The 19,337-nt window shown below is 39.4% G+C and overlaps 1 protein-coding gene across 1 annotated transcript in view; it reads right to left on the reverse strand.

Annotated features, from left to right (window-relative positions):
• The window catches only part of Vsig4 (V-set and immunoglobulin domain containing 4), a 40,898-nt gene extending 21,888 nt beyond the window's left edge, over positions 1-19,010 (reverse strand). Inside the window, exons 1-4 of the mRNA XM_052745359.1 lie at positions 18,805-19,010; positions 16,026-16,382; positions 7,084-7,146; positions 5,941-6,090 (exon numbers count right to left, since the gene is read on the reverse strand). Coding sequence (XP_052601319.1) covers positions 5,941-6,090; positions 7,084-7,146; positions 16,026-16,382; positions 18,805-18,892 — 658 coding nt within the window. The 5' untranslated portion in view covers positions 18,893-19,010. The remainder of the gene's footprint in view (positions 1-5,940; positions 6,091-7,083; positions 7,147-16,025; positions 16,383-18,804) is intronic.
• Between the last annotated feature and the right edge of the window lie 327 nt (positions 19,011-19,337).

The following is a 19,337-nucleotide window of genomic DNA, read 5'->3' on the forward strand; positions in this document are numbered from 1 at the left end:
AGAGAGACAACCTGTATACTGGAAGATTAGAAATGAAAATATTCAAGCTTAGTGAAATGAATAAAGTCCTCTACTCTAGGTATACAACAGCATTTAATAGTGAAGGTAGAAGATATGAGAGAAGGTAAGAGTCAGAGAGAGATCTGAACATATTACATTACCAATTTATAGATGAAATAGATGAAAGAAGTCACGAGCTAAGGATTGTAGTAGCTTCTACAGAGAGGAAAGTATCAGGGAATGGATTCTCTTACAAAGCTTCCAGAAGGACTGTAAGTAACACTACTGGCACCTGATTTTAGTACGCTAACAATTATGTCAGACTTTTGATAAACGTAAGTATGAGGTAACATATTTATGTCATTTTAATATAGAAAATTTGAGGCACATTTTTATATCAGTCACAGAAAAGTTAATATGGTGAAGCTAGTCCAATCATTAACTGTTGCTGGACTTTAGTTTCCTCATAACTTCAATGACACATCTGAGTGATATTCAATGCCCTTCTTTTGTTTACTTTCATTTATGACGATCAGCATTCAGAATAACATATTCATCATACTTTGTTTTGATTGATTTTTCTCTCCACCACTGCATCCTGCCTTCTTGCCACTTGTAGCCTGTCCCAGTGGTTACCGTTTCATGTCACATGTGTTGTACTTCCCTCCTCACCTCCTTCCTTAAAACTAGTTCTGTTTGTTTGTTTGTTTGTTTGTTTGTTTTGGAGGGATGGTTAGGCAGATGGGTCAGTGGTTAACATATTTTGTGTGTAAGCAAAACCAGAGTTCACATCCCATTACCCACATAAAAATCAGACATAGTCACGAGAATCTGTGACCACAGTGTTCAGGGACAGAGACAAGTGAATTCTCTGTTCTAGTTGGCCAGCTAGTCTAGACAAGATAGTGAGCTCTAGGCCAGTGAGAGACTCTGTCTCAAAATAAATAAGGGGGTGAGCTAGAGAGATGGCTCAGCAGTTAAGAGCACTGGCTGCTCTTCCAGAGGACCTGGTTCAATTCCCAGCCCCCACATGGCAGCTCACAACTGTCTGTAGCTCCAGTTCCAGAGGATCTGACACCTTCACACAGACATACATGTGAGCAAAACATCTAGATACATAAAATACAAATAAATAAATTATAAAAAAATAAGGTAGAGAACAATAGAAGAAGCATCTAAAGAAGAGCTCTGGTCTCCACATGAGCAGACACAGGCAAGCATGTGCACACACATGAACGTTATACCAAACACACACACACACACACACACACACACACACACACACACACACACACACACACGCACACACTACTGCGTTTTCCTTCTCATCAGCTTCTTTTTAGTTTCATGGCTTATACCTCACTCATTCTTATAAAAATACACATGCATAAAAACTAGGAGCTCAAATTGACATATAGGAAAAAACATTTAACATTTATGTTATTGAACCTAGGTTACCCCAGTTAACATATATTCCAGTTCCATACATTTTCTTGACATTTCATGTTTTTCTTTATGATTGAATAAAATTCCTTTGCAATATATAATGTGTTTTCCTTGTCCGTTCATCTGTGGTGGCTATTTAGGCTGATTTTATTTCCTGTTGTGAACAGAACAGCAGTAAACATGGATGTGCAAATATGTCCATGGTAGGATATAAAGTCTTAGTATATGCCCAGAAGTGTGAATGGGATATTTTTTCTCATTTTGTGTTCAGCAAGTTCATTGTGGTATATGTGAAAATATTGATTTTATATGGTCATTATGTATCCTGAAACTTTATTATGAACACTGTATTTAATAAAACTGAAGGTGATACACACCTTTATCTCATTTCATATTTTAGAATGCTCTAAGTTTTTCAACTTAGTATAGTGTTGGCTTCAGACTTTTCATACGTAGCATTTAATTTTGTTGAGGTATGTCCCTTATATTCCTACTTACTTCTGAACTTTTATTAAGAAGCTGTGTTGAACTTTATAAAATGCCTTCTCTGTGTCTATAGAGATAATCAGGTTAAGTTGATAATCATACCTGGCAGGTGCTGCTGTCCACATGGAACTGACTTTGGAGGAATGAAGGATGCAAACGTTAGTGGGTCCTGAATTTTTCCCCCGTGGTTTCATATAGCCACTAAGGTCAGCCAAAGTGTGGCAAGGAAGTTCATCCATGAAGGTTCTGAGAGTTCAAGTGGCCCTGAACGGCCACTGTAGAAAGGAAGTGGAAAGAGCCTGACAGGGGGAATGGTGTTGTGGGCAGCAAAATCAGAGGGGTAGAGCCATATAAGCCCTATGACATCAGACATGGAGCTATGGAGCTTTAGGATTTTGGAATTTGTCCTTCTGGGCTTCATTCTTCCTTCAGTCTAGTATTTCCTGACTATGCCCAATTTCTTACTTTTATAATGGTAATGCATATAATGTGCTATTGTATGTTAGATATAATTACTTTTTTTTAAAAGTGTATTACAACTAAGAAATTTCCTTGATTGTAATGCTTCTGATGGGCTCAATGTAATCATAAGGATCAATTTAATCTGAGGAGACTTTGGATTTTAAATATTATTCTGACTGTGCAAGACTATGGGGACTCTGGAAGTTGAACTAAATGAATTTTGCTTTATGATGTGGGCATTAAGGCTAGGGAGTAGAATGTGGTAGATTGAGTGAGGTGTTCCCCATGAGTCTTGGGATTTAGAATACTTGGTCCCCAGTTGGTTGCTGTTTGAGGAGTATTAGGAGGGTGGAGGAAGTATCTTAGTGGGGGTGCGCTTTGAGGTTTCAAAAGCCATGTGCTACCCCCAGTTTGTTCTCTTGGCTTCTTGTTTGTGGTTGGACTTATGTGCTTTCAACTGCCTGATGCCTGCCGCCTGCTTTCATCCACCATCAAGGACTGTAGCCCTTTAAATCTGTAATCTCAGTATACCCTTCCTTCTGTAAGTTACCTTGGTCATGGTGTTTCATCATAGAATAGAAAAGTAGCTAATACACACTTCAAGGCTCTAAGGAGAAAAGATGTCAATCCCAAACCCAGTACATAACAAGACATAATAAAGATTAGGGATTGAAATAAATAAAACACATATTGAAAGAGTAATACACGATATTAACCAAATAGTTGGTTATTTAAGTAGATCAAGATGAACAAACTTCATAGCTAAAATAATCAAAAGAAAGAGAAAGAAGCCTCAAATTAGTGAAATTAAAGATGAAAAGAGCTTTGTTAGACTTCAATGAAATTAGGATTATTAGAAAACACTTTAAAATTATAAAGAACTTGGAAAACTGTAAGAAATAGATTAGTCTCTAAACACATATGCCTTACTGTAGTAGTTCCTTTTCTGCTGCTGTGAGAAAACACCATGACCAAAGGCAGCTTAAAGGACAAGGAATTTATGGTTCCAGATGAATAAGCGTCTGTCATGGTAGGGAAGCATGGTAGCAAGCATGGGCTTGGCAACAGAAGCAGGAAGCTGAGAGCTCAATGACATTCTTCAACATCAAACAGAATGCAGAGAAAGGAATCTGGAACTGGGGTGAGGCTATAAACTCTCAAAGGGCAGCCCCAGTGATGTACTTTCTTCACAAAGACCATGCCATGCTACATAGTTCCACCACATGGGGACCAAATACTCAAAGAGCCTATAGGGGACATTGACATTCAAGCCATTGCATTCCACTCTTTGACCCTGAGAGGTTTATGATCACATCACAATACAAAATGCACTTAGTCAAACTTTAAAAGTCCTCACAATCTGTGACAGTCTCAAAACTATTTAAAAGTCCAATGTCTCTTCTGAGACCTAAATAAATGTCTTATCTATAGCCTCCTGTAACATCAAAAAGCAGATCACATACTTCCAACATAAAAATGGCACAAATACACATTACCATTCCAAAAGGCAGAAATGGGGGTATAGTAAGGAAATAATGGAGTGAAGAGAGACTAAAATCTAGCAGGGCAGACATCAAATCATGTAGCCTCATTTCTGGTGACACAGGGGTTATAGGACTCTGCCACTCCTGCCTTGCTGCCTGCAACAGGCATTTCGTTCTTGGGCTGCTACCACTTCCTATCTGCAGTTCTCCATGGCAGATGTTTCATGACTCTAGCATCATCAACATCTTGGGATATCCAACACATTTCAGGCTTCATTTTCACAGCATAACACAATGTGCTCTAGGGCATCTTGCCCTCTCGGCTGTTCATATAGGGACTGCCCTGTCACCCATTTCCGGGTTTCAGTGGCTCCTTTTCTCAATCAATTCTAAGATATACATTTGCTGATGATACCAATCTCAGTTGACATTGATACTTTCAGAGCTTGAAATATGTCATTCTCTGTTTTCCTGGATTTTAGTGTTGCTGATGAGAGATCTGATGTTAAGAGGAAATTCATGCTTCTGCCTCTGAGTTGGCATTTTCCCTGTACAACTTTTAGTTAGTACTTTATTTGGATGTATATTTCTTTCTCTAGGTTTGGAAGATTCTTGGCTATAATTTCATTGAATATATTGTCTAAGCATTTTGACTTGATCTCTGCTCCTTCTTCTGCATATGGACTATTAGGTTTGGTCTCACAAATGTATCCATGACTTCTCAAATATTTTAGTTGTGTTCATTAATGTTTTCTTTATGTATTTTCTTATGTATTATTTTCTTTACCTTGTCACTCATCCTTGAAATTCATTCTTCTGCCTGATCTTATCTGTACATGATGATTTCTGCTGTGCTTTTCATTTTATTTCTTAGTAGAGCATTTATCTAGCATGTTTGAGACCACTGGTTCAATTCCCAGTATCATATGCCTTCAATGATACAACGCCAGAGTGTGACACAATGAGTAATAGTTATCAAACTATTTCACACTGAATAATCAAAACAGATACTTGATGGGTACCTGGAGTCATACAAGTTCTGTGGTTTATCTGGAATTAACAACTGCTTGCACGACCATGAAATAATCTGTAGAGTTCTGACGGATGGTCTACAGCAGCACAAGTGAAAATGGGAATCTCATTGTTTAAGAGTAGCTAGATCAGGCCCTCTGAATGGGTGAGATAGTCAATTGACTTGATCTGTTTGGGAGGCATCCAGGCAGTGGGACCGCGTCCTGTGCTCATTGTATGAGTTGGCTGTTTGAAACCTGGGGCTTATACAGGGTTGCTTGCCTCGCCCTGGGAGGAGGGGACTGGACCTGCCTGGACTGAGTCTACCAGGTTGATCTCAGCCCTCAGGGGAGGCTTTGCCCTGGAGGAGGTGGGAATGGGGGTAGGCTGGGGGCAAGGGAAGGGGGACGGGAGGGGGGAGAACAAGGGAATCCGTGGCTGATATGTACAACTGAATTGTATTGTAAAATAAAATAAAACAAAATTAAAAAAAGAGTAGCAGCTAAACATTAATGTCAAAAAAGTTCATTATTTTAAGAATCCATTTAGGCATATTAGTGCATATTAGCTGACTAGAAGCTTGTGATGAAATAATACAGAGTATTTTTTCTTTGAGATTTTAATCCTTGAGATCCTGATTTGGGGATCTGTGAGACTTTTGGGGAATAAAAATTAGCTGTGAGCTATTACAAAAGCCCTTTGTCAAGAATTAAAGTAGTGGAGGACTGCATTGATTTTTAGCTATTCCATCTCCTGTCTCCTTAGGCTAGAAGGATGAGTTCATGGTCTTAATCCTACTTTTTTTTCAGTGTTTGAGAAGTATATTGCTATAGCAATAGAAAACAAACTAAGAACACGTTTATCACTTTCTCTAACCACAATCTGACTTTTTTATTTTTGTATCTTTCTCTTTCCCTTTCTATCTTACCTACCCAGTTTAGCTTCTGAACTCTTCCTTAATTGTGGTGTTTAATTCTGCATTAAAATCTTTCAAGGAGTCACAAAGTTCAGAGTCAAACAAGAATGATAGAATTCCTAATGTTACTCTTACCTGAGTCAGCAATGGTCTTCTCATGGTTTTTATTCTCTGGGCCAGCAGTGGTCCCATCATGTTTTCCATTCACTGGGCCAGCAATGGACTCTTTAAGTTTTCCATTCCCCTTAGTGGTCCAGTCAAAGTTTGAATTCACTGTAGTTGTTGCTGTGAGAAGAGAGAATCCAGGTCAGAGATCTCTCTTTCACTGAAGAGATGTGAGGATCAGGGATGACAGAAAAGGCTTGATGTCTTTGCTGGAGATCTCTTCTGGGCTTTCAGGGTGTCCAGTCATTGTTGTTTTTCTGTTGGCTTAGTGGCTACACCTGATATTTTAACTACTTTTTGCAGCTCTGCTGCCACATAGTCAGCACTCCTCTGCTCAGGCCATGCGTGGCTTGGTGGGATTTCTGGTCCTGCCAGGATTGGCTCTGTTGCTGCTACCAAATACAGTTTTTAACTAAGTGTCTATTGTGCTATCTACCAATAAAGATTTGGGAGTCAGATGTTGGGGTGAAAACCTGTTAGCTCAGAGGGCTGAGAAACAACCAGCTGACCTTTCTTTTGGGTGGAGACCCAGCAATGAACATCTCTCCATTTGTCCCTAACTAAAAAGACCATGAATCTCTAAGTCCCTCCCTACTCCTTCCTGCGCATATCTCTACCTGTCTTCCTGGGTCCTCTGTACTCTCTATGGCTAATTCTTGTCAACTAGTCACTGGTTTTGCTCCCTGATTCACGGTTGATTTTATTAACAAAGTCTAGGGGTTTCACAGTGCAACCAAATATCCTGCAACAAGCCATATCATTAGTCTATATTGTACTATGAGGTGAAATATCTGTTTTTTTTTTTTCTATAAGGGATTGCCAGGGGAAACAAGACACGCAAAGAAGAAGTAGTCTCAAAGTCACATAGTAAATCAGGTTAGGAAAAATGTAACGTAATGCTTTCTTCTTGCTTGTTTTCACAAAGAAAATTGTATATTCATGATTCAACTTCTCCACTACCCTTTGCTGCGATTCTTTTGCATTCATTCATTTACTACCATGACATCTCTGAGTAATACAGTGATCTCTTTGCCCAAAGTTAATGGAATTGCATATCCTTGGTTTCCAAACATTTTTTTAAGAATTCTGTAACAAAGCCCTAGTAAAACTTACCTTCCAAAGAGGACTTCATGGTTGTAGGTGATTCAGTATTGATTATACGTGGATTAGAGGAGTCTGCAAGGAATGAAAGGAGCCTGGTTTAGGAATATGATACCCTTAGATAAACAATTGAAGATACTTGTAAAATTAGGAATTAGCTTGGACCTCTTAATCCTCCCCTCATGATGCTGGCAACTTCTATTGCCTGTTTATTATTCCTCACACACCATTCTAAGGTAAAGTTCATAAGTCAAGGTTCAAAGACTTTCAGTGAATCTGTATCTAGAGTTTAGGAGTTCTGAAAACTTGGTTGAGGAAATGTAATTTAATAATCACTAACTTTTAGCTGAAATATAATGATTTATTCCTGAGAGAGATTTCAGAAGTATAACAAAGAAGGTGTTAGTCGGTGACTTCAATGAAAATGGTCAAGTAATGGCTACTAAAAATTTACCACCCCCTCACAGAAATAAAGGCATAGCTGAAATATTCTGATAGTGTCATTTTCCCCAGAATTTTGGAAATTGGTTCATAGGAACTTACCCTGTTTATGGAAGAAAAACAGTCCAGTTTTAGTAATAACATGAAGCTTTGTGGCATTTCAACTTAACTCAGAGGTAATAAAAATTAATACCCTATTCCAGGTGCAAGAGAAATCAGTTCATTCCAGAAATATTACCTTTATTTGACCTATCTAATGATTTCTTGAAAAATGTGACTTCAAATGCTTGTTTTATTTAGCATCTGTACTAAAAGTCTCTCTCCACGGCTAGGAGGAAATTTGTCACACAGTTTGGGGAAAGAGAGTAACCAATAATTTAAAAGGAAATGCTCACAAATTAGATATCTCCAGGAAGTGTGAAAAGTTTGGCAATTTCCCAGAGTCAAGGATGTGATATCTTTTCTTAAAGTCTTGTGTATATTCAGAAAAAATATAAGTTCACGCACATGGTTAGCCTTTGAAGTTTCACATTAACATAAAATAAATAATGTGCTATAATTTTAAACTGGATGCATATTGATATCATTGCTAAACAAGCAACATTGTTCTCTGGTAAATAATACATGATTCATTTCCCCTGTAAGTTAAGAAGATCTCTACCCAGTTATTAGCTGACTTCTAAGCTAATGAAATAGTGAATTCAGTGGCTATCTCATGCCAATGAATACACAAGACTATACAAAATTAGTTTTTAAAAATCACCAACAAAAGTCCTGAGCAAACAAACAATCAAATAAATAAAAAACAAATAAGAAGAGTCAGCATGTGCTTGTAGTCCCAACTACAAGTATAAATTTAGTTTGGGCACCATAGAGAACTCCCATCTAAAATATGAACAACCTCCAAATGAAAGGGAAGGAGAAACCAAGACATTTTCCAGATAAATAATGATTGTGAGGTTCTCCAGTGGATAGGACCCATAAGAAATGTCCAAAGGCACTCTTTAAGCTAAAATAAAGGGACAGTGGATCATATCCAAAACTAATATTAAGAAATAAAAAAGCACCCATAGAGGTAACTATATAGGTGAATATCGAGTATAAACATGCTTTTCCAACCTGACTTAAAAACAAAAAACTTTACAAAACAATACTATTTTTGGTTGTGAGCCTAGCCTTTAACAGCTGAGCCATCTCTTTAGCCCTGCAAAACAATAATTCTAAATCAATGCTCATATCATTATAATATACTAAGATGTAATCTGCAGTAATGACAGAATTAAATGATAAGAAATTGAGCTGTACACAAACAGCTTTTTGTATACTATGAAATTAAATTGGAATAAATCCAATAAATTAGGAATTGATGATATCCTACAGACAGAAATAATGAAAACACTTAGTAAATGCCTTAGTTAAGATTCTATGGTTGTGATAAAACACCATGACCCCAAGCAACTTGAGAAAAAAAGAATTTATTTCAGCTTACAAACCTCAGGTCATGCTCTGTCACTTAGAGAAGTCATGGCAGGGACTCATGGTAGGAACCTAGAAGCAGGAACTTCAGAAGCAGAAGTCATGGAGGCATGTTGCTTATTGGATTTCTTCCCATGGCTTACTCAGCCTGCTTTCTTATATCACACAGGACCACCATCCCAATACTAACTGTGGTGAATTGGGCCCTCTCACATCAATCATTGGCCAAGAAAATATACCACAGGCTTGCTCAAAGGCCAGTCTAGTGGGGACATTTTCTCAGTTGAGGTTTTCTCATGCAAAATGACTCTAGCTTCTATGAAATTGACATAAAACTAGCCAACACAGTAAACTAAACAATAATTGAAGTATATAATGCACTAGAAATGATCAATTAAGCATCAAAGGTAGAAGCAATGGACGAATATAGAAAGAAGTACAAAGGATAAAGATTATAAATAGAAAATTGGGTGTAAATCTTTTATCAATAATTAGATTAAATATAAGTAGAAGAGTTCAGATTGAAAGGCAGAGAGCCTCAGAGTATCACATCTAACTATATAAATAAATAAATTGTAAAAAGGAAAAGTTAACTTCTAAAGATGAACTGGGAAACTTCAAATTATGGAATGTAAACAAGTAAAAATTATTGGACTGTTAGTTAAACAGCTCTTAAGAAAAAAAAGATTGCCGGGTGGTGGTGGCACACGAATTTAATCCCAGCACTCGGGAGGCAGAGCCAGGCGGATCTCTGTGAGTTCGAGGCCAGACTGTGCTACCAAGTGAGTCCCAGGAAAGGCGCAAAGCTACACAGAGAAACCCTGTCTCGAAAAACCAAAAAAAAAAAAAAAAAAAAAAAAAAAGAAAGGAAAAAAAAGATCAAGCCTAAGTGGCTTCACTATTCAGTTCTACCAGACCTTAGGCAAGTTAAGAAATGCTAGGTCTAGTGGGACATGCTACAAAAACACAAGAATTAAGATAAAAAGTAGGCTAGTGTAAAGGGTGTTGTTTCTCTGATTTCTTTCTCAGCCCATTTATCATTTGTATATAGGATGGCTACTGTTGTGGTAGTATTGTGTTTCCCAAAATATTGTGCACCCTAATAAACTTATCTGGGGTCAGAGATAGAACAGCCACTAGATACAAAGGCTAGAAAATGGTGACATTCACACCTTTAATCCTAGCATTATAGAGGCAGAAATCCATCTGTTCAAGGATACAGCCAAGCATGGTGACTCACATCTTTAATCCCAGGGAGTGATGGTAGAAAGCAGAAAGGAATATAAGGCATGAGGACCAGAAACTAGAAGCATTTGGTTGGTTAAGCTTTTGGCTGGTTAAGCATTCAGGCTTTTGAGAAGCAGTTAAGCTGAGATTCATTCTGAATGAGGACTCAGAGACATCCAGTCTGAGGAATCATAATCAGCTGAGAAGTTGGCCAGGTGAGGTTAGCTGTGGCTTGTTCTGTCTCTCTAATCTTCCAGTGTTCACCTCAATACTTGGCTCTGGGTTGGTTTTTATTAATAAGAACTTTTAAGATTCATGCTACATACTGTTTTTTTTGAGTTAATCTTGCATCTCCCCACGTTACTGAAGGTGTTTATCAGCTGTGGGAGTTCCCTGGTAGAAATTTTGAGGTCACTTATGTATAATATCATATCTGCAAATAGTGAAAGTTTGACTCCTTCTTTTCCAATTTGTATTCCCTTGGTCTCCTTTTGTTGTCTTATTGCTCTAGTTAGAACTTGGAGTACTATATTGAATAGATAAGGGGAGAGTGGACAGCCTTGTCTTGTTCCTGATTTTAGTGGAATTGCTTTGAGTTTCTCTCTATTTAATTTGATGGTGGCTGTTGGCTTGCTGCATATTGCTTTATGTTTAGGTATGTTCCTTGCATTCTTGATCTATCCAAGACCTTTATCATGAAGGGGTGTTGGATTTTTTTCAAAGGCTTTTTCTGCATCTAATGAGATGATGATATGTTTTTTTTCTTTCAGTTTGTTTATATGGCAGATTACATTGAAATATTTTCATATGTTGAACCATCCCTGCATCTCTGGGATGAAGCCTACTTAATCATAGTGGATGATATTGTTGATGTGTTCTTGGATTCGGTTTGACAGTATTTTATTGAGTATTTTTGCATCAGTGTTCATGAGGGAGGTTGGTCTGTATTTCTCTTTCTTTGTTGTATCTCGCGTGATTTGGGTATCAGGGTAACTGTAGCCTAATAAAAAGAGTTTGACAATGTTCCTTAACAACTGCTTCTATTTCCTCAGGGGTTATAGGTCTATTTAAATTGTTTATCTGGTCTTGGATTAATTCTGGTATGTGGTACCTATCCAGAAAATTGTCCATTTCTTTTAGATTTTTTAATTTTGTGGAGTACAGGGTTTTGAAGGATGACCTATCGATTCCCTGGATTTCTTTGGTGTCTGTTATGTTCCTCTTTTAGTTTCTGATTTTGTTGATTTGGATATTCTTTCTCTGCCTTTTGGTTAGTTTGGATAAGGTTTTATCTATCTTGTCGATTTTCTCAAAGAATCAAGTCCGAGTGGATCAAAGACCTCAACATAAATCCAGTTACACTGAACCTGATAGAAGAGAAAGTGGGAAGTACCACAGAAGACTACTTCCTGAATATAACACTGGTAGCACAGACACTGAGTTCAACAATTAATTGATGGGACTTCCTGAAAACTGAAAAGCTTCTGTAAGGCAAAGAACACTGTCAATAAGACAAAATGGCAGCCTACAGAATGGGAAAATATCTTCACCAATTTCACATCTGACAGAAGGCTGATATCCAAAATATATAAAGAATTCAAGAAGCTAGATATCAAAATACCAAATAATCTACTTAAAAATAGGGTACAGATTTAAACAGAGACTTCTCAACAGAAGAATTTCAAATGGCTGAGATACACTTAAGGAATTGCTCAACATCCCTAATCATGAGGGAAATGCAAATCAAAATAACTCTGAGATACCATCTTAACATCTGTCAGAATGGCTAAGATCAAAGACACTAATGGCATCTTATGTTGAAGAGGATGTGGAGTAAGAGGAACACTCCCCCACTGTTGGTGGGAGTGCAAACTCATACAGTCACTTTGGAAATCAATATGGTGGTTTCGCAGAAAATTGAGAATCAATCTACCTCAAGACCCAGCTATACCAATCTTGGGCATATACCGGAAGCATGTTCAATCACACCACAAGGATGCTTGCTCAATTATGTTCATAGCAGCATTATTCATAATAGCCAGAGCCTGGAAATAACCTAGATGCCCGTCAATCAATGAATGAATAAAGAAAATGTGGTACATTTACACATGGGGTATTACACAGTGGTAAAAAACAATGACATCATGAAATTTGCAGGCAAATGGATGGAGCTAGGAAAAATCTTCCTGAGTGAGTTGACTCAGACCCTGAGAGACAAACACGGTATGTACTCACTCATAAGTGGATATTATATGTAAGGCAAAGCATAACCAGGCTACAATCCACAGCCCCAGAGAAGCTAGGTAACAAGGAGGACCTTAAGAAGGATACATAGATTGTTCTGGGAAGGGAAAATAGAAGAGATCTCCTGGGTAAACTGAGGGTTGAGGAGGATAAAGGGGCGGGGATTGGGGATGTGAGCATGAGGAAGTGGGATTGTCGAGTTGGGGGCAGGACAGAGAAGGGGAGTAATGAAGAAGATATCTTGATAGAGGGGGCCATTATGGGGTTAGGGAGAAACCCGGTACCAGTGAAACTCTCAGGAACCCACAAGGATGACCCAAGCTAAGACTCTTTTTTTTTTTTTTTTTTGGTTTTTCGAGACAGGGTTTCTCTGTGTAGCTTTGCGCCTCTCCTGGAACTCCCTTGGTAGCCCAGGCTGGCCTCGAACTCACAGAGATCCACCTGGCTCTGCCTCCCGAGTGCTGGGATTAAAGGCGTGGGCCACCACCGCCCGGCCAAGACTCTTAGTAATAGTGGGTAGGGTACCTGAATTGGCCTTTTGATGTAATCAGATTGGTGACTACCCTAATTGTCATCATAGAACCTTCATCCAGTAACTGATGGAAGCAGATGCAGAGATCCACATACAAGCACTGAGTTGAGCTCCAGGAGTCCAGTGGAAGAGCGTGAGATGGGATTATATGAGCAAGGCGGGGGGGGGGGGGGGGGTGTCAGGATCATGATGGGGAAACCCACAGAGACAGCTGACCCAAGCTCGTGGGAGCTCAAGGACTATGGAGCTTGTGTGGGACTGACCTAGACCCTCTGCATGTGGGTGACAGTTGTGTAGCTTTGTTTGTTTGTGGGGCCCCTAGCTGTGGGACCAGAATCTGTCCCTGGCACATGAGCTGGGTTTTTGGAACCTATTCCTTATGGTGTGATGCCTTGCTCAGCCTTGATCCAGGTGGGAGGAGCTTGGTGCTGCCCCAACTTGATATGCTATGCTTTGTTGACTCCCATGGGAGGCCTTATCCTTTCTGAGGAGTGGATGGGAGGTGGGTAGAAAAGAGCTTGGGGGAGGGAACAGGAGGAGAGGAAGGAGGGGAATCTGTAGTTGGTATGTAAAATAAATAAAAAACTTAATAAAAAAGATAAATAGACTAGACTTCAACAAAACTAAAAACTTTGGGGTCTTCAAGGTTACTATCATTAAAGTAAAGAGACAACATCTTAACTGTTAAGATGGCTTAACAGTTAAGAGCACTGACTGCTCTTGCAGAGGACCTGGGTTTGCTTTTCAGCACCCACATGATGACCTACTAACATCTATAACTCCAGTTCTAGAGCATCTGATCCCTCTTCTGACCTCTACAGGCACCATACATGCATATGGTGCATGGGCATACATGCAGGCAAAGCACTAGCCTATAACTACATCTCAAAAACTGTAAAAGACAACATGAAGAATGGAGGGAAATACTTGTGAATAATGTATTTCATAAGACTAACCAGCCACATAACCTTCAACCTACAGTTTCTCCTGCCTACAAGATGTTCTGGGTTAAATGAGGTGCAGAAATTGTGAGAGTGGACAAGCAATGATTGGTCCAGTCTGAGACCCATGCCATAAGAGGGAGCCCACCCCTGACACTGCCTAGATTGCCAGGGCTCTGAGGTGAATAGCCCAGAGATCTAGGATAAAACCAAACATGACTGGAAAAAAGTCAATGAAATGATTCCTAATGCTATATTGCTATACTCATAGATTGGTGCCTAGCCCAATGGTCTTCGGAGAGGCTTCTCCCAGCAACTGATGGAAACAGATGCAGAGACCCACAGACAAACATTAGGCAGAGGTCAGGCAATTCTGTGGAAGAGGGGAAGGAAGGGTTGTAGGAGTGAGGGGGGTCAAGGGCACCACAATAAAAGCCACAGGATCAACTATCCTGGGATCACAGGGGCTTACAGAGACTGAACATACAACCAGGGTGCCTGCATGGGACTGGCCTAGACCTTCTGCATATATGTGATAGTTGTGTAGCTTAGTCCTCTTGTGAGACTCCGAACAGTGGGGTTGGGGCTGTCTTCAACTCTTTTGCTGGCTTTGGGACCTATTTCTCATAAAGGATTGCCTTGCCCAGACTTAATACAAGGGGAAGTGCCTAGTCTTACTGCAACTTGATATACCATGCTTGGTTGATATCCATGGAGGCCTGCCCTTTTCTGAATAGAAACAGAGGAGGATTGGATTGAAGGGGGCATGGTGGGGAAGTGGGGGAGGGACTGGAAGAAGACAAGGGAAGGGAAAATGCAGTCAGGATGTAAATAATAATAATATTAATAATAATAATGGTAATCATTTAAAAATGCTCTAATATTTCAAATAAATAAATTATACTCACAACTCAAGAATAATTAGGCAAATGTAATTTTCAAATGACTAAAGTATTTGGATACATCGTTCTCATAGAATGCTGGAGTCATTACAATATCTGATTTGGGGACATATCACTGAAGTCTAATTACCAAAACCAGATCAATATGGCTATACAAAGACACATAGGTCAGTAAAACAGAGTAGACATCCCAGAAATAAACTGATATGTCTGAAACCAACTAATTACTTATAAATGGACAAAATCCCATCAGAGAAACAATAGCCTTTTCAATAAATAGTGCTGGGAAAAGTTGGTATCACTAAGATGGAAACCTGACTTCCGTTAATTACCCTGTGGAAAAATCTACTGAAGTGAATGAAAGACATCAATGTAAGATTGGGAACTCTGAATCTATTACAAGCCAACATTAAAAAAAAAACACTTCTTGATATGAGTAGAGGCAATGATTTTCTGGTTACAACCTCTAAAACACACAGAGAACAAAATAACATTACATTCCCTTGGTATTCCATCCAACTGAAAAGTATCTGTACTGGAAAAGAAATATTCAAAGAGTGAAGAGAGAGACAACCTGTATACTGGAAGATTAGAAATGAAAATATTCAAGCTTAGTGAAATGAATAAAGTCCTCTACTATAGGTATACAACAGCAGTAACATAAACTTGGAGAACTTTACTTAAAATAGTGAATAGAAGAACCAGCAAATAATCTAGGAAGAATCACTCTGAGAAATGGTGGAAAAGCCAAGTAAAAGTGGTTAAAAGGAGGAGGAAGCATGGCAGCAGGGTGTAGTGCTGCAGAGAATTTTATATGGTTGGATGTGAGTGGATAAAGTTTGTGCTTTTGTTATGGAGAGGACAACGCTGATTTCAGTTTGCAAAGTTTTGTGGTAAACTGTGAAGTGCAGCTAATGGGGGACTACCTCCCTCAGAAAGACTTTTGTAAATATAGGAGAGAAGGAGTGGCAGAAGGAGAGATTTTTAAAAGTAATGCATTTGTATTTCCCAACACAATTAAGTTCTCAAATGGGGTAATGTCCTTGAGGATCCTGTGATTAGCACATAGAATTAGAGAGAACCTAAGAACATATAAACCAAGGACTCTTAATTCCTCAGAGGTGTCTAGGATTACAGTACTCTATTGTGTCTTTGTTTACCAATGCATATCTATTCTTTACAGTGACTTACATTTCTGGACACGGAGCTCAATAATCTTATCTCTCGTCACTTTGTTTCCATCAGGGGTCTGCCAGGTGACCTCACATGTGTAGTGACTACTGTCATCCATGTGTAGGGCATTCAATTGGAGAGACACATCCCCTGGAACTTTGTGGCTCACTTTCAGGCGGTCTCTGTATTTTGCTTGCTGGATATGGTCGCCTGAGGAGTCACGTAGGAAGATGGTGACTGGGTCAGAGCCACTTTGTACCAGCCATTTCACCAAAACTTGACTGTAGCCGCTCGTGGGAACATAGATGCACTGAAATGTCACGTCCCCTTTCCAGGTCCCTGTCACACTGTCTGGTGCATATAGGATGGGATGGCCTAAAGACAGGGAACAAAGTAAAATGAGCAAACACAGATGACATGTTCACCTGAGTGAGGGTGTGAATGACAGGCTCAATAGCTTTGTAAGAAACCCTTTCCCTCAAGCATACTTTCATCATCCCTGGCATATTGTTAGCTTTCTCATCAATCCAAGGGAGTTTGGGGGATTAAGTCCTTAGCACTCTTTAGCTATAGTGCTTTCAGGTCCTTTTATGTCACTGTCTTGCTAGGAGGTGACTCTAAGTAAATTGAAGGACCAATGTTTTCTCCCAAGTAGTATGTGGAGATTTAGGGTAGACTAGCCTTTAGGGATTCTATGATATTTTACCCATCCACAATTCTTCTTTCACTACCTTCAAATGAGATGTAGGAAGAATAAGGGTGAATAGTTGAAACTGAAGTAGTTTATTTTGTGTAGATACATGCTTGAAACAGCCCTCTGCTCTACTATCTTTTTTTTCTCACTCAAGAGAAAAGGCTCAGTGGTTGGGACACAAATTCAAGTTCTTTTCTGGAAGATAATCAATAGGAGAATCGAAAGGTGAACCAAAAAGCCTGGATGCAGATTCCTATTTAACCAAACCATTAGGTATTAGGTTTGAAACTTGTACTTTGCAAGTAAGCCTAGCTGATTTTTTGTCCTTATTCCTCGTTTTTCTTTCTTTCCTTTTTTTATTTCTTTTAGTTATTACCAAAAATATTAGAAAATTATATCCTGATGGGGGAAAAGATTTCATCTATGCTTGGTCTGGAAAAGAAATGAACCTGAGTAATCTCTAGAGCTGGTTGAAAAAAATAGCAAATAAGCATAATTCAGTATTGCTAGATACTTGACATTATGATTGATCCAGTCTTGCCCTCTAGGAAGATGAACGAAGCAGAAGTTCAGCAAGAGTCCAGTTCCCCTGTCCTGAGTCTTACTTAGTTCTTCCTTGCACTTAGTTCCCTAAAAGGTATTTCATTTCCTTGAGTTATAAATGAGTGTGTTGTCTGGGCAAGCGTCTCTATGACGGGTAAGGTGACCTACTGACGTCCCACGCAACATAAGTCAGAAGCTCATTTTTTAGTAAAAGGGGGACCTGTAGGGTCCTGGCCCCTGTTTTGGGTAACTGTTGCCTTGCTTGCTGACCTTGGCCTTGATACCCTCCCTATGCTAATTCCCTGCTGGGTTCCACCCTCCTGAATGCTTAAGGGAAGATCCTTGTCTGTGTATCCTGCATAATGGGCGTTAACAGTTTAGATGCAAGATTGTAAAACATCGGTAGCGAACTTCTGCCTTCCGGGGTTCTCCCATTGTGCTGTAAGCCTGTATTTAAGACCTTTTCCCTCCTTCAATAAATGGCATTCAGCATTAAATAAATTTAAAAAATGTAAAAAAATAATAATAAATGAGTGTGGAGGAAGATTCAGAGAATGCTCACCTGAGCTAGCCCAGCCACTGCTGGGCCGTGTCTCTGAATTAGGTCCCCACAACAGCCCCTACAACTGGGTTACTGTGTCCAGAAAGAAGTGAGCTATCTCAGCAGCAAGTCCTTTAGTTGAAGAAGCTAGAGATGTTTAGCTTGGAGAAGAGGAGAGCTAAAGGGATACATTTTCTTCCTTTCTTCAGACATTTTAAATGCTGGCATGGAAAAATGAAGGATGTGTGTTCTGGCTTGATAGTGAGAAGCCCTTGGACAGAAACAACAGAGAAGTGGATTAGTACAACACAAGTAATATTTGGAAATGCTCCTGATCAGAGTCCAGTGGAGATCAGTAAATGTCTGTGCTCGGAAAGTGTATGAACAGCAAATGCTAAGCACTTGTAAGTAATTCTAATTGATGGCACTTGTTGCTTTTATTTATTTATCTAAAAATTGAGCCTCACCATGTAGCCTAAGACAGCCTGGAGCTTTCCATAAAGACCAACGTGTCCTTGAACTCCCAAAGATCAATCAGAGTGCCTCTGCTTTCCAAGTGCTAGGATGAAATGTGTGCCCCACCATCCCTGGCTATAGGTTACTTCGAAGGTCTCACTTACTTCTTAAACATTCAGTCATTGGGGGATGTATATTGCAGCAAGAATCAAAGATTGGAAACAAGAAGTTAGTTATTATTGTAGAATTTCAAGGGAAAAGAAGAAGAATATAGGAGGTTTGGGTGACTTTGAAGTCTTCTGACATCCCTGAAATACTGGAAAATCATGCAGATACTTTCAAAGAGAAGAACCTTTTCAATTTCTACCCAAGGCAGCTTCTGGAACTTTTACCCGATTTCAATGATTCCCTCCCTTCTGCCAAAAGTTCAGAAAGCTTGCAGAACTGCATGCAACTGTGACTGACCATTAGGAACAAGCTTTTCTCAGTAAACACTTAACATCAACACCCACATCCTCTGCCAGAGGTAGAAGTGGTAGTCAGGCATAAGTGTGCTACCTTACCGTGGGTGAGCACTCTTAGGTGGCCCAGGAGCAGCAGGGCCAACAAGATCTCCATCCTATGTGAAGATACTTCTTTTCTTTCTTCCATCCTCCTGCTGCTGAAGAGATTGGTAATTCGGGTGGCTGCCAGTTTCTGCTTTACTTCTCTATATTTTTTTCCAAAGTACTAGTCTTACTATATACACCCCCTCTTTCCGTATTTCGGAATAATCACATGGGGATCTTGCCTTTCACCCTGCCTAAGGTTGGAGATTTGAAAGAGTTCCTCATTCTGCTGGGACTGGACTTCCTCTGAGGCCAGTGCTATTCTCTGGTCTTTCATGTGCCAGCTTTTTGAGTCTGCTTATTCCAGTGCAGGGATGTTTTCCTTTCTGGTAGATCCAGGGAAAATAAATAAACTGTTCTTGCATATGTAATCTTCATCAGTTATACTATTAACCCACACTCCTCAATATAAATGAACAATGTGGGAGGTGGGACATCTGAATGCTTCACAATATGAGTTTAGTGTGTTAGGAGGCTTTCTACACAGA

This window comes from Peromyscus californicus, unplaced genomic scaffold, assembly GCF_007827085.1.
Source record: "Peromyscus californicus insignis strain IS unplaced genomic scaffold, ASM782708v3 Scaffold_10__1_contigs__length_136768540, whole genome shotgun sequence".
Taxonomy (NCBI): domain Eukaryota; kingdom Metazoa; phylum Chordata; class Mammalia; order Rodentia; family Cricetidae; genus Peromyscus; species Peromyscus californicus.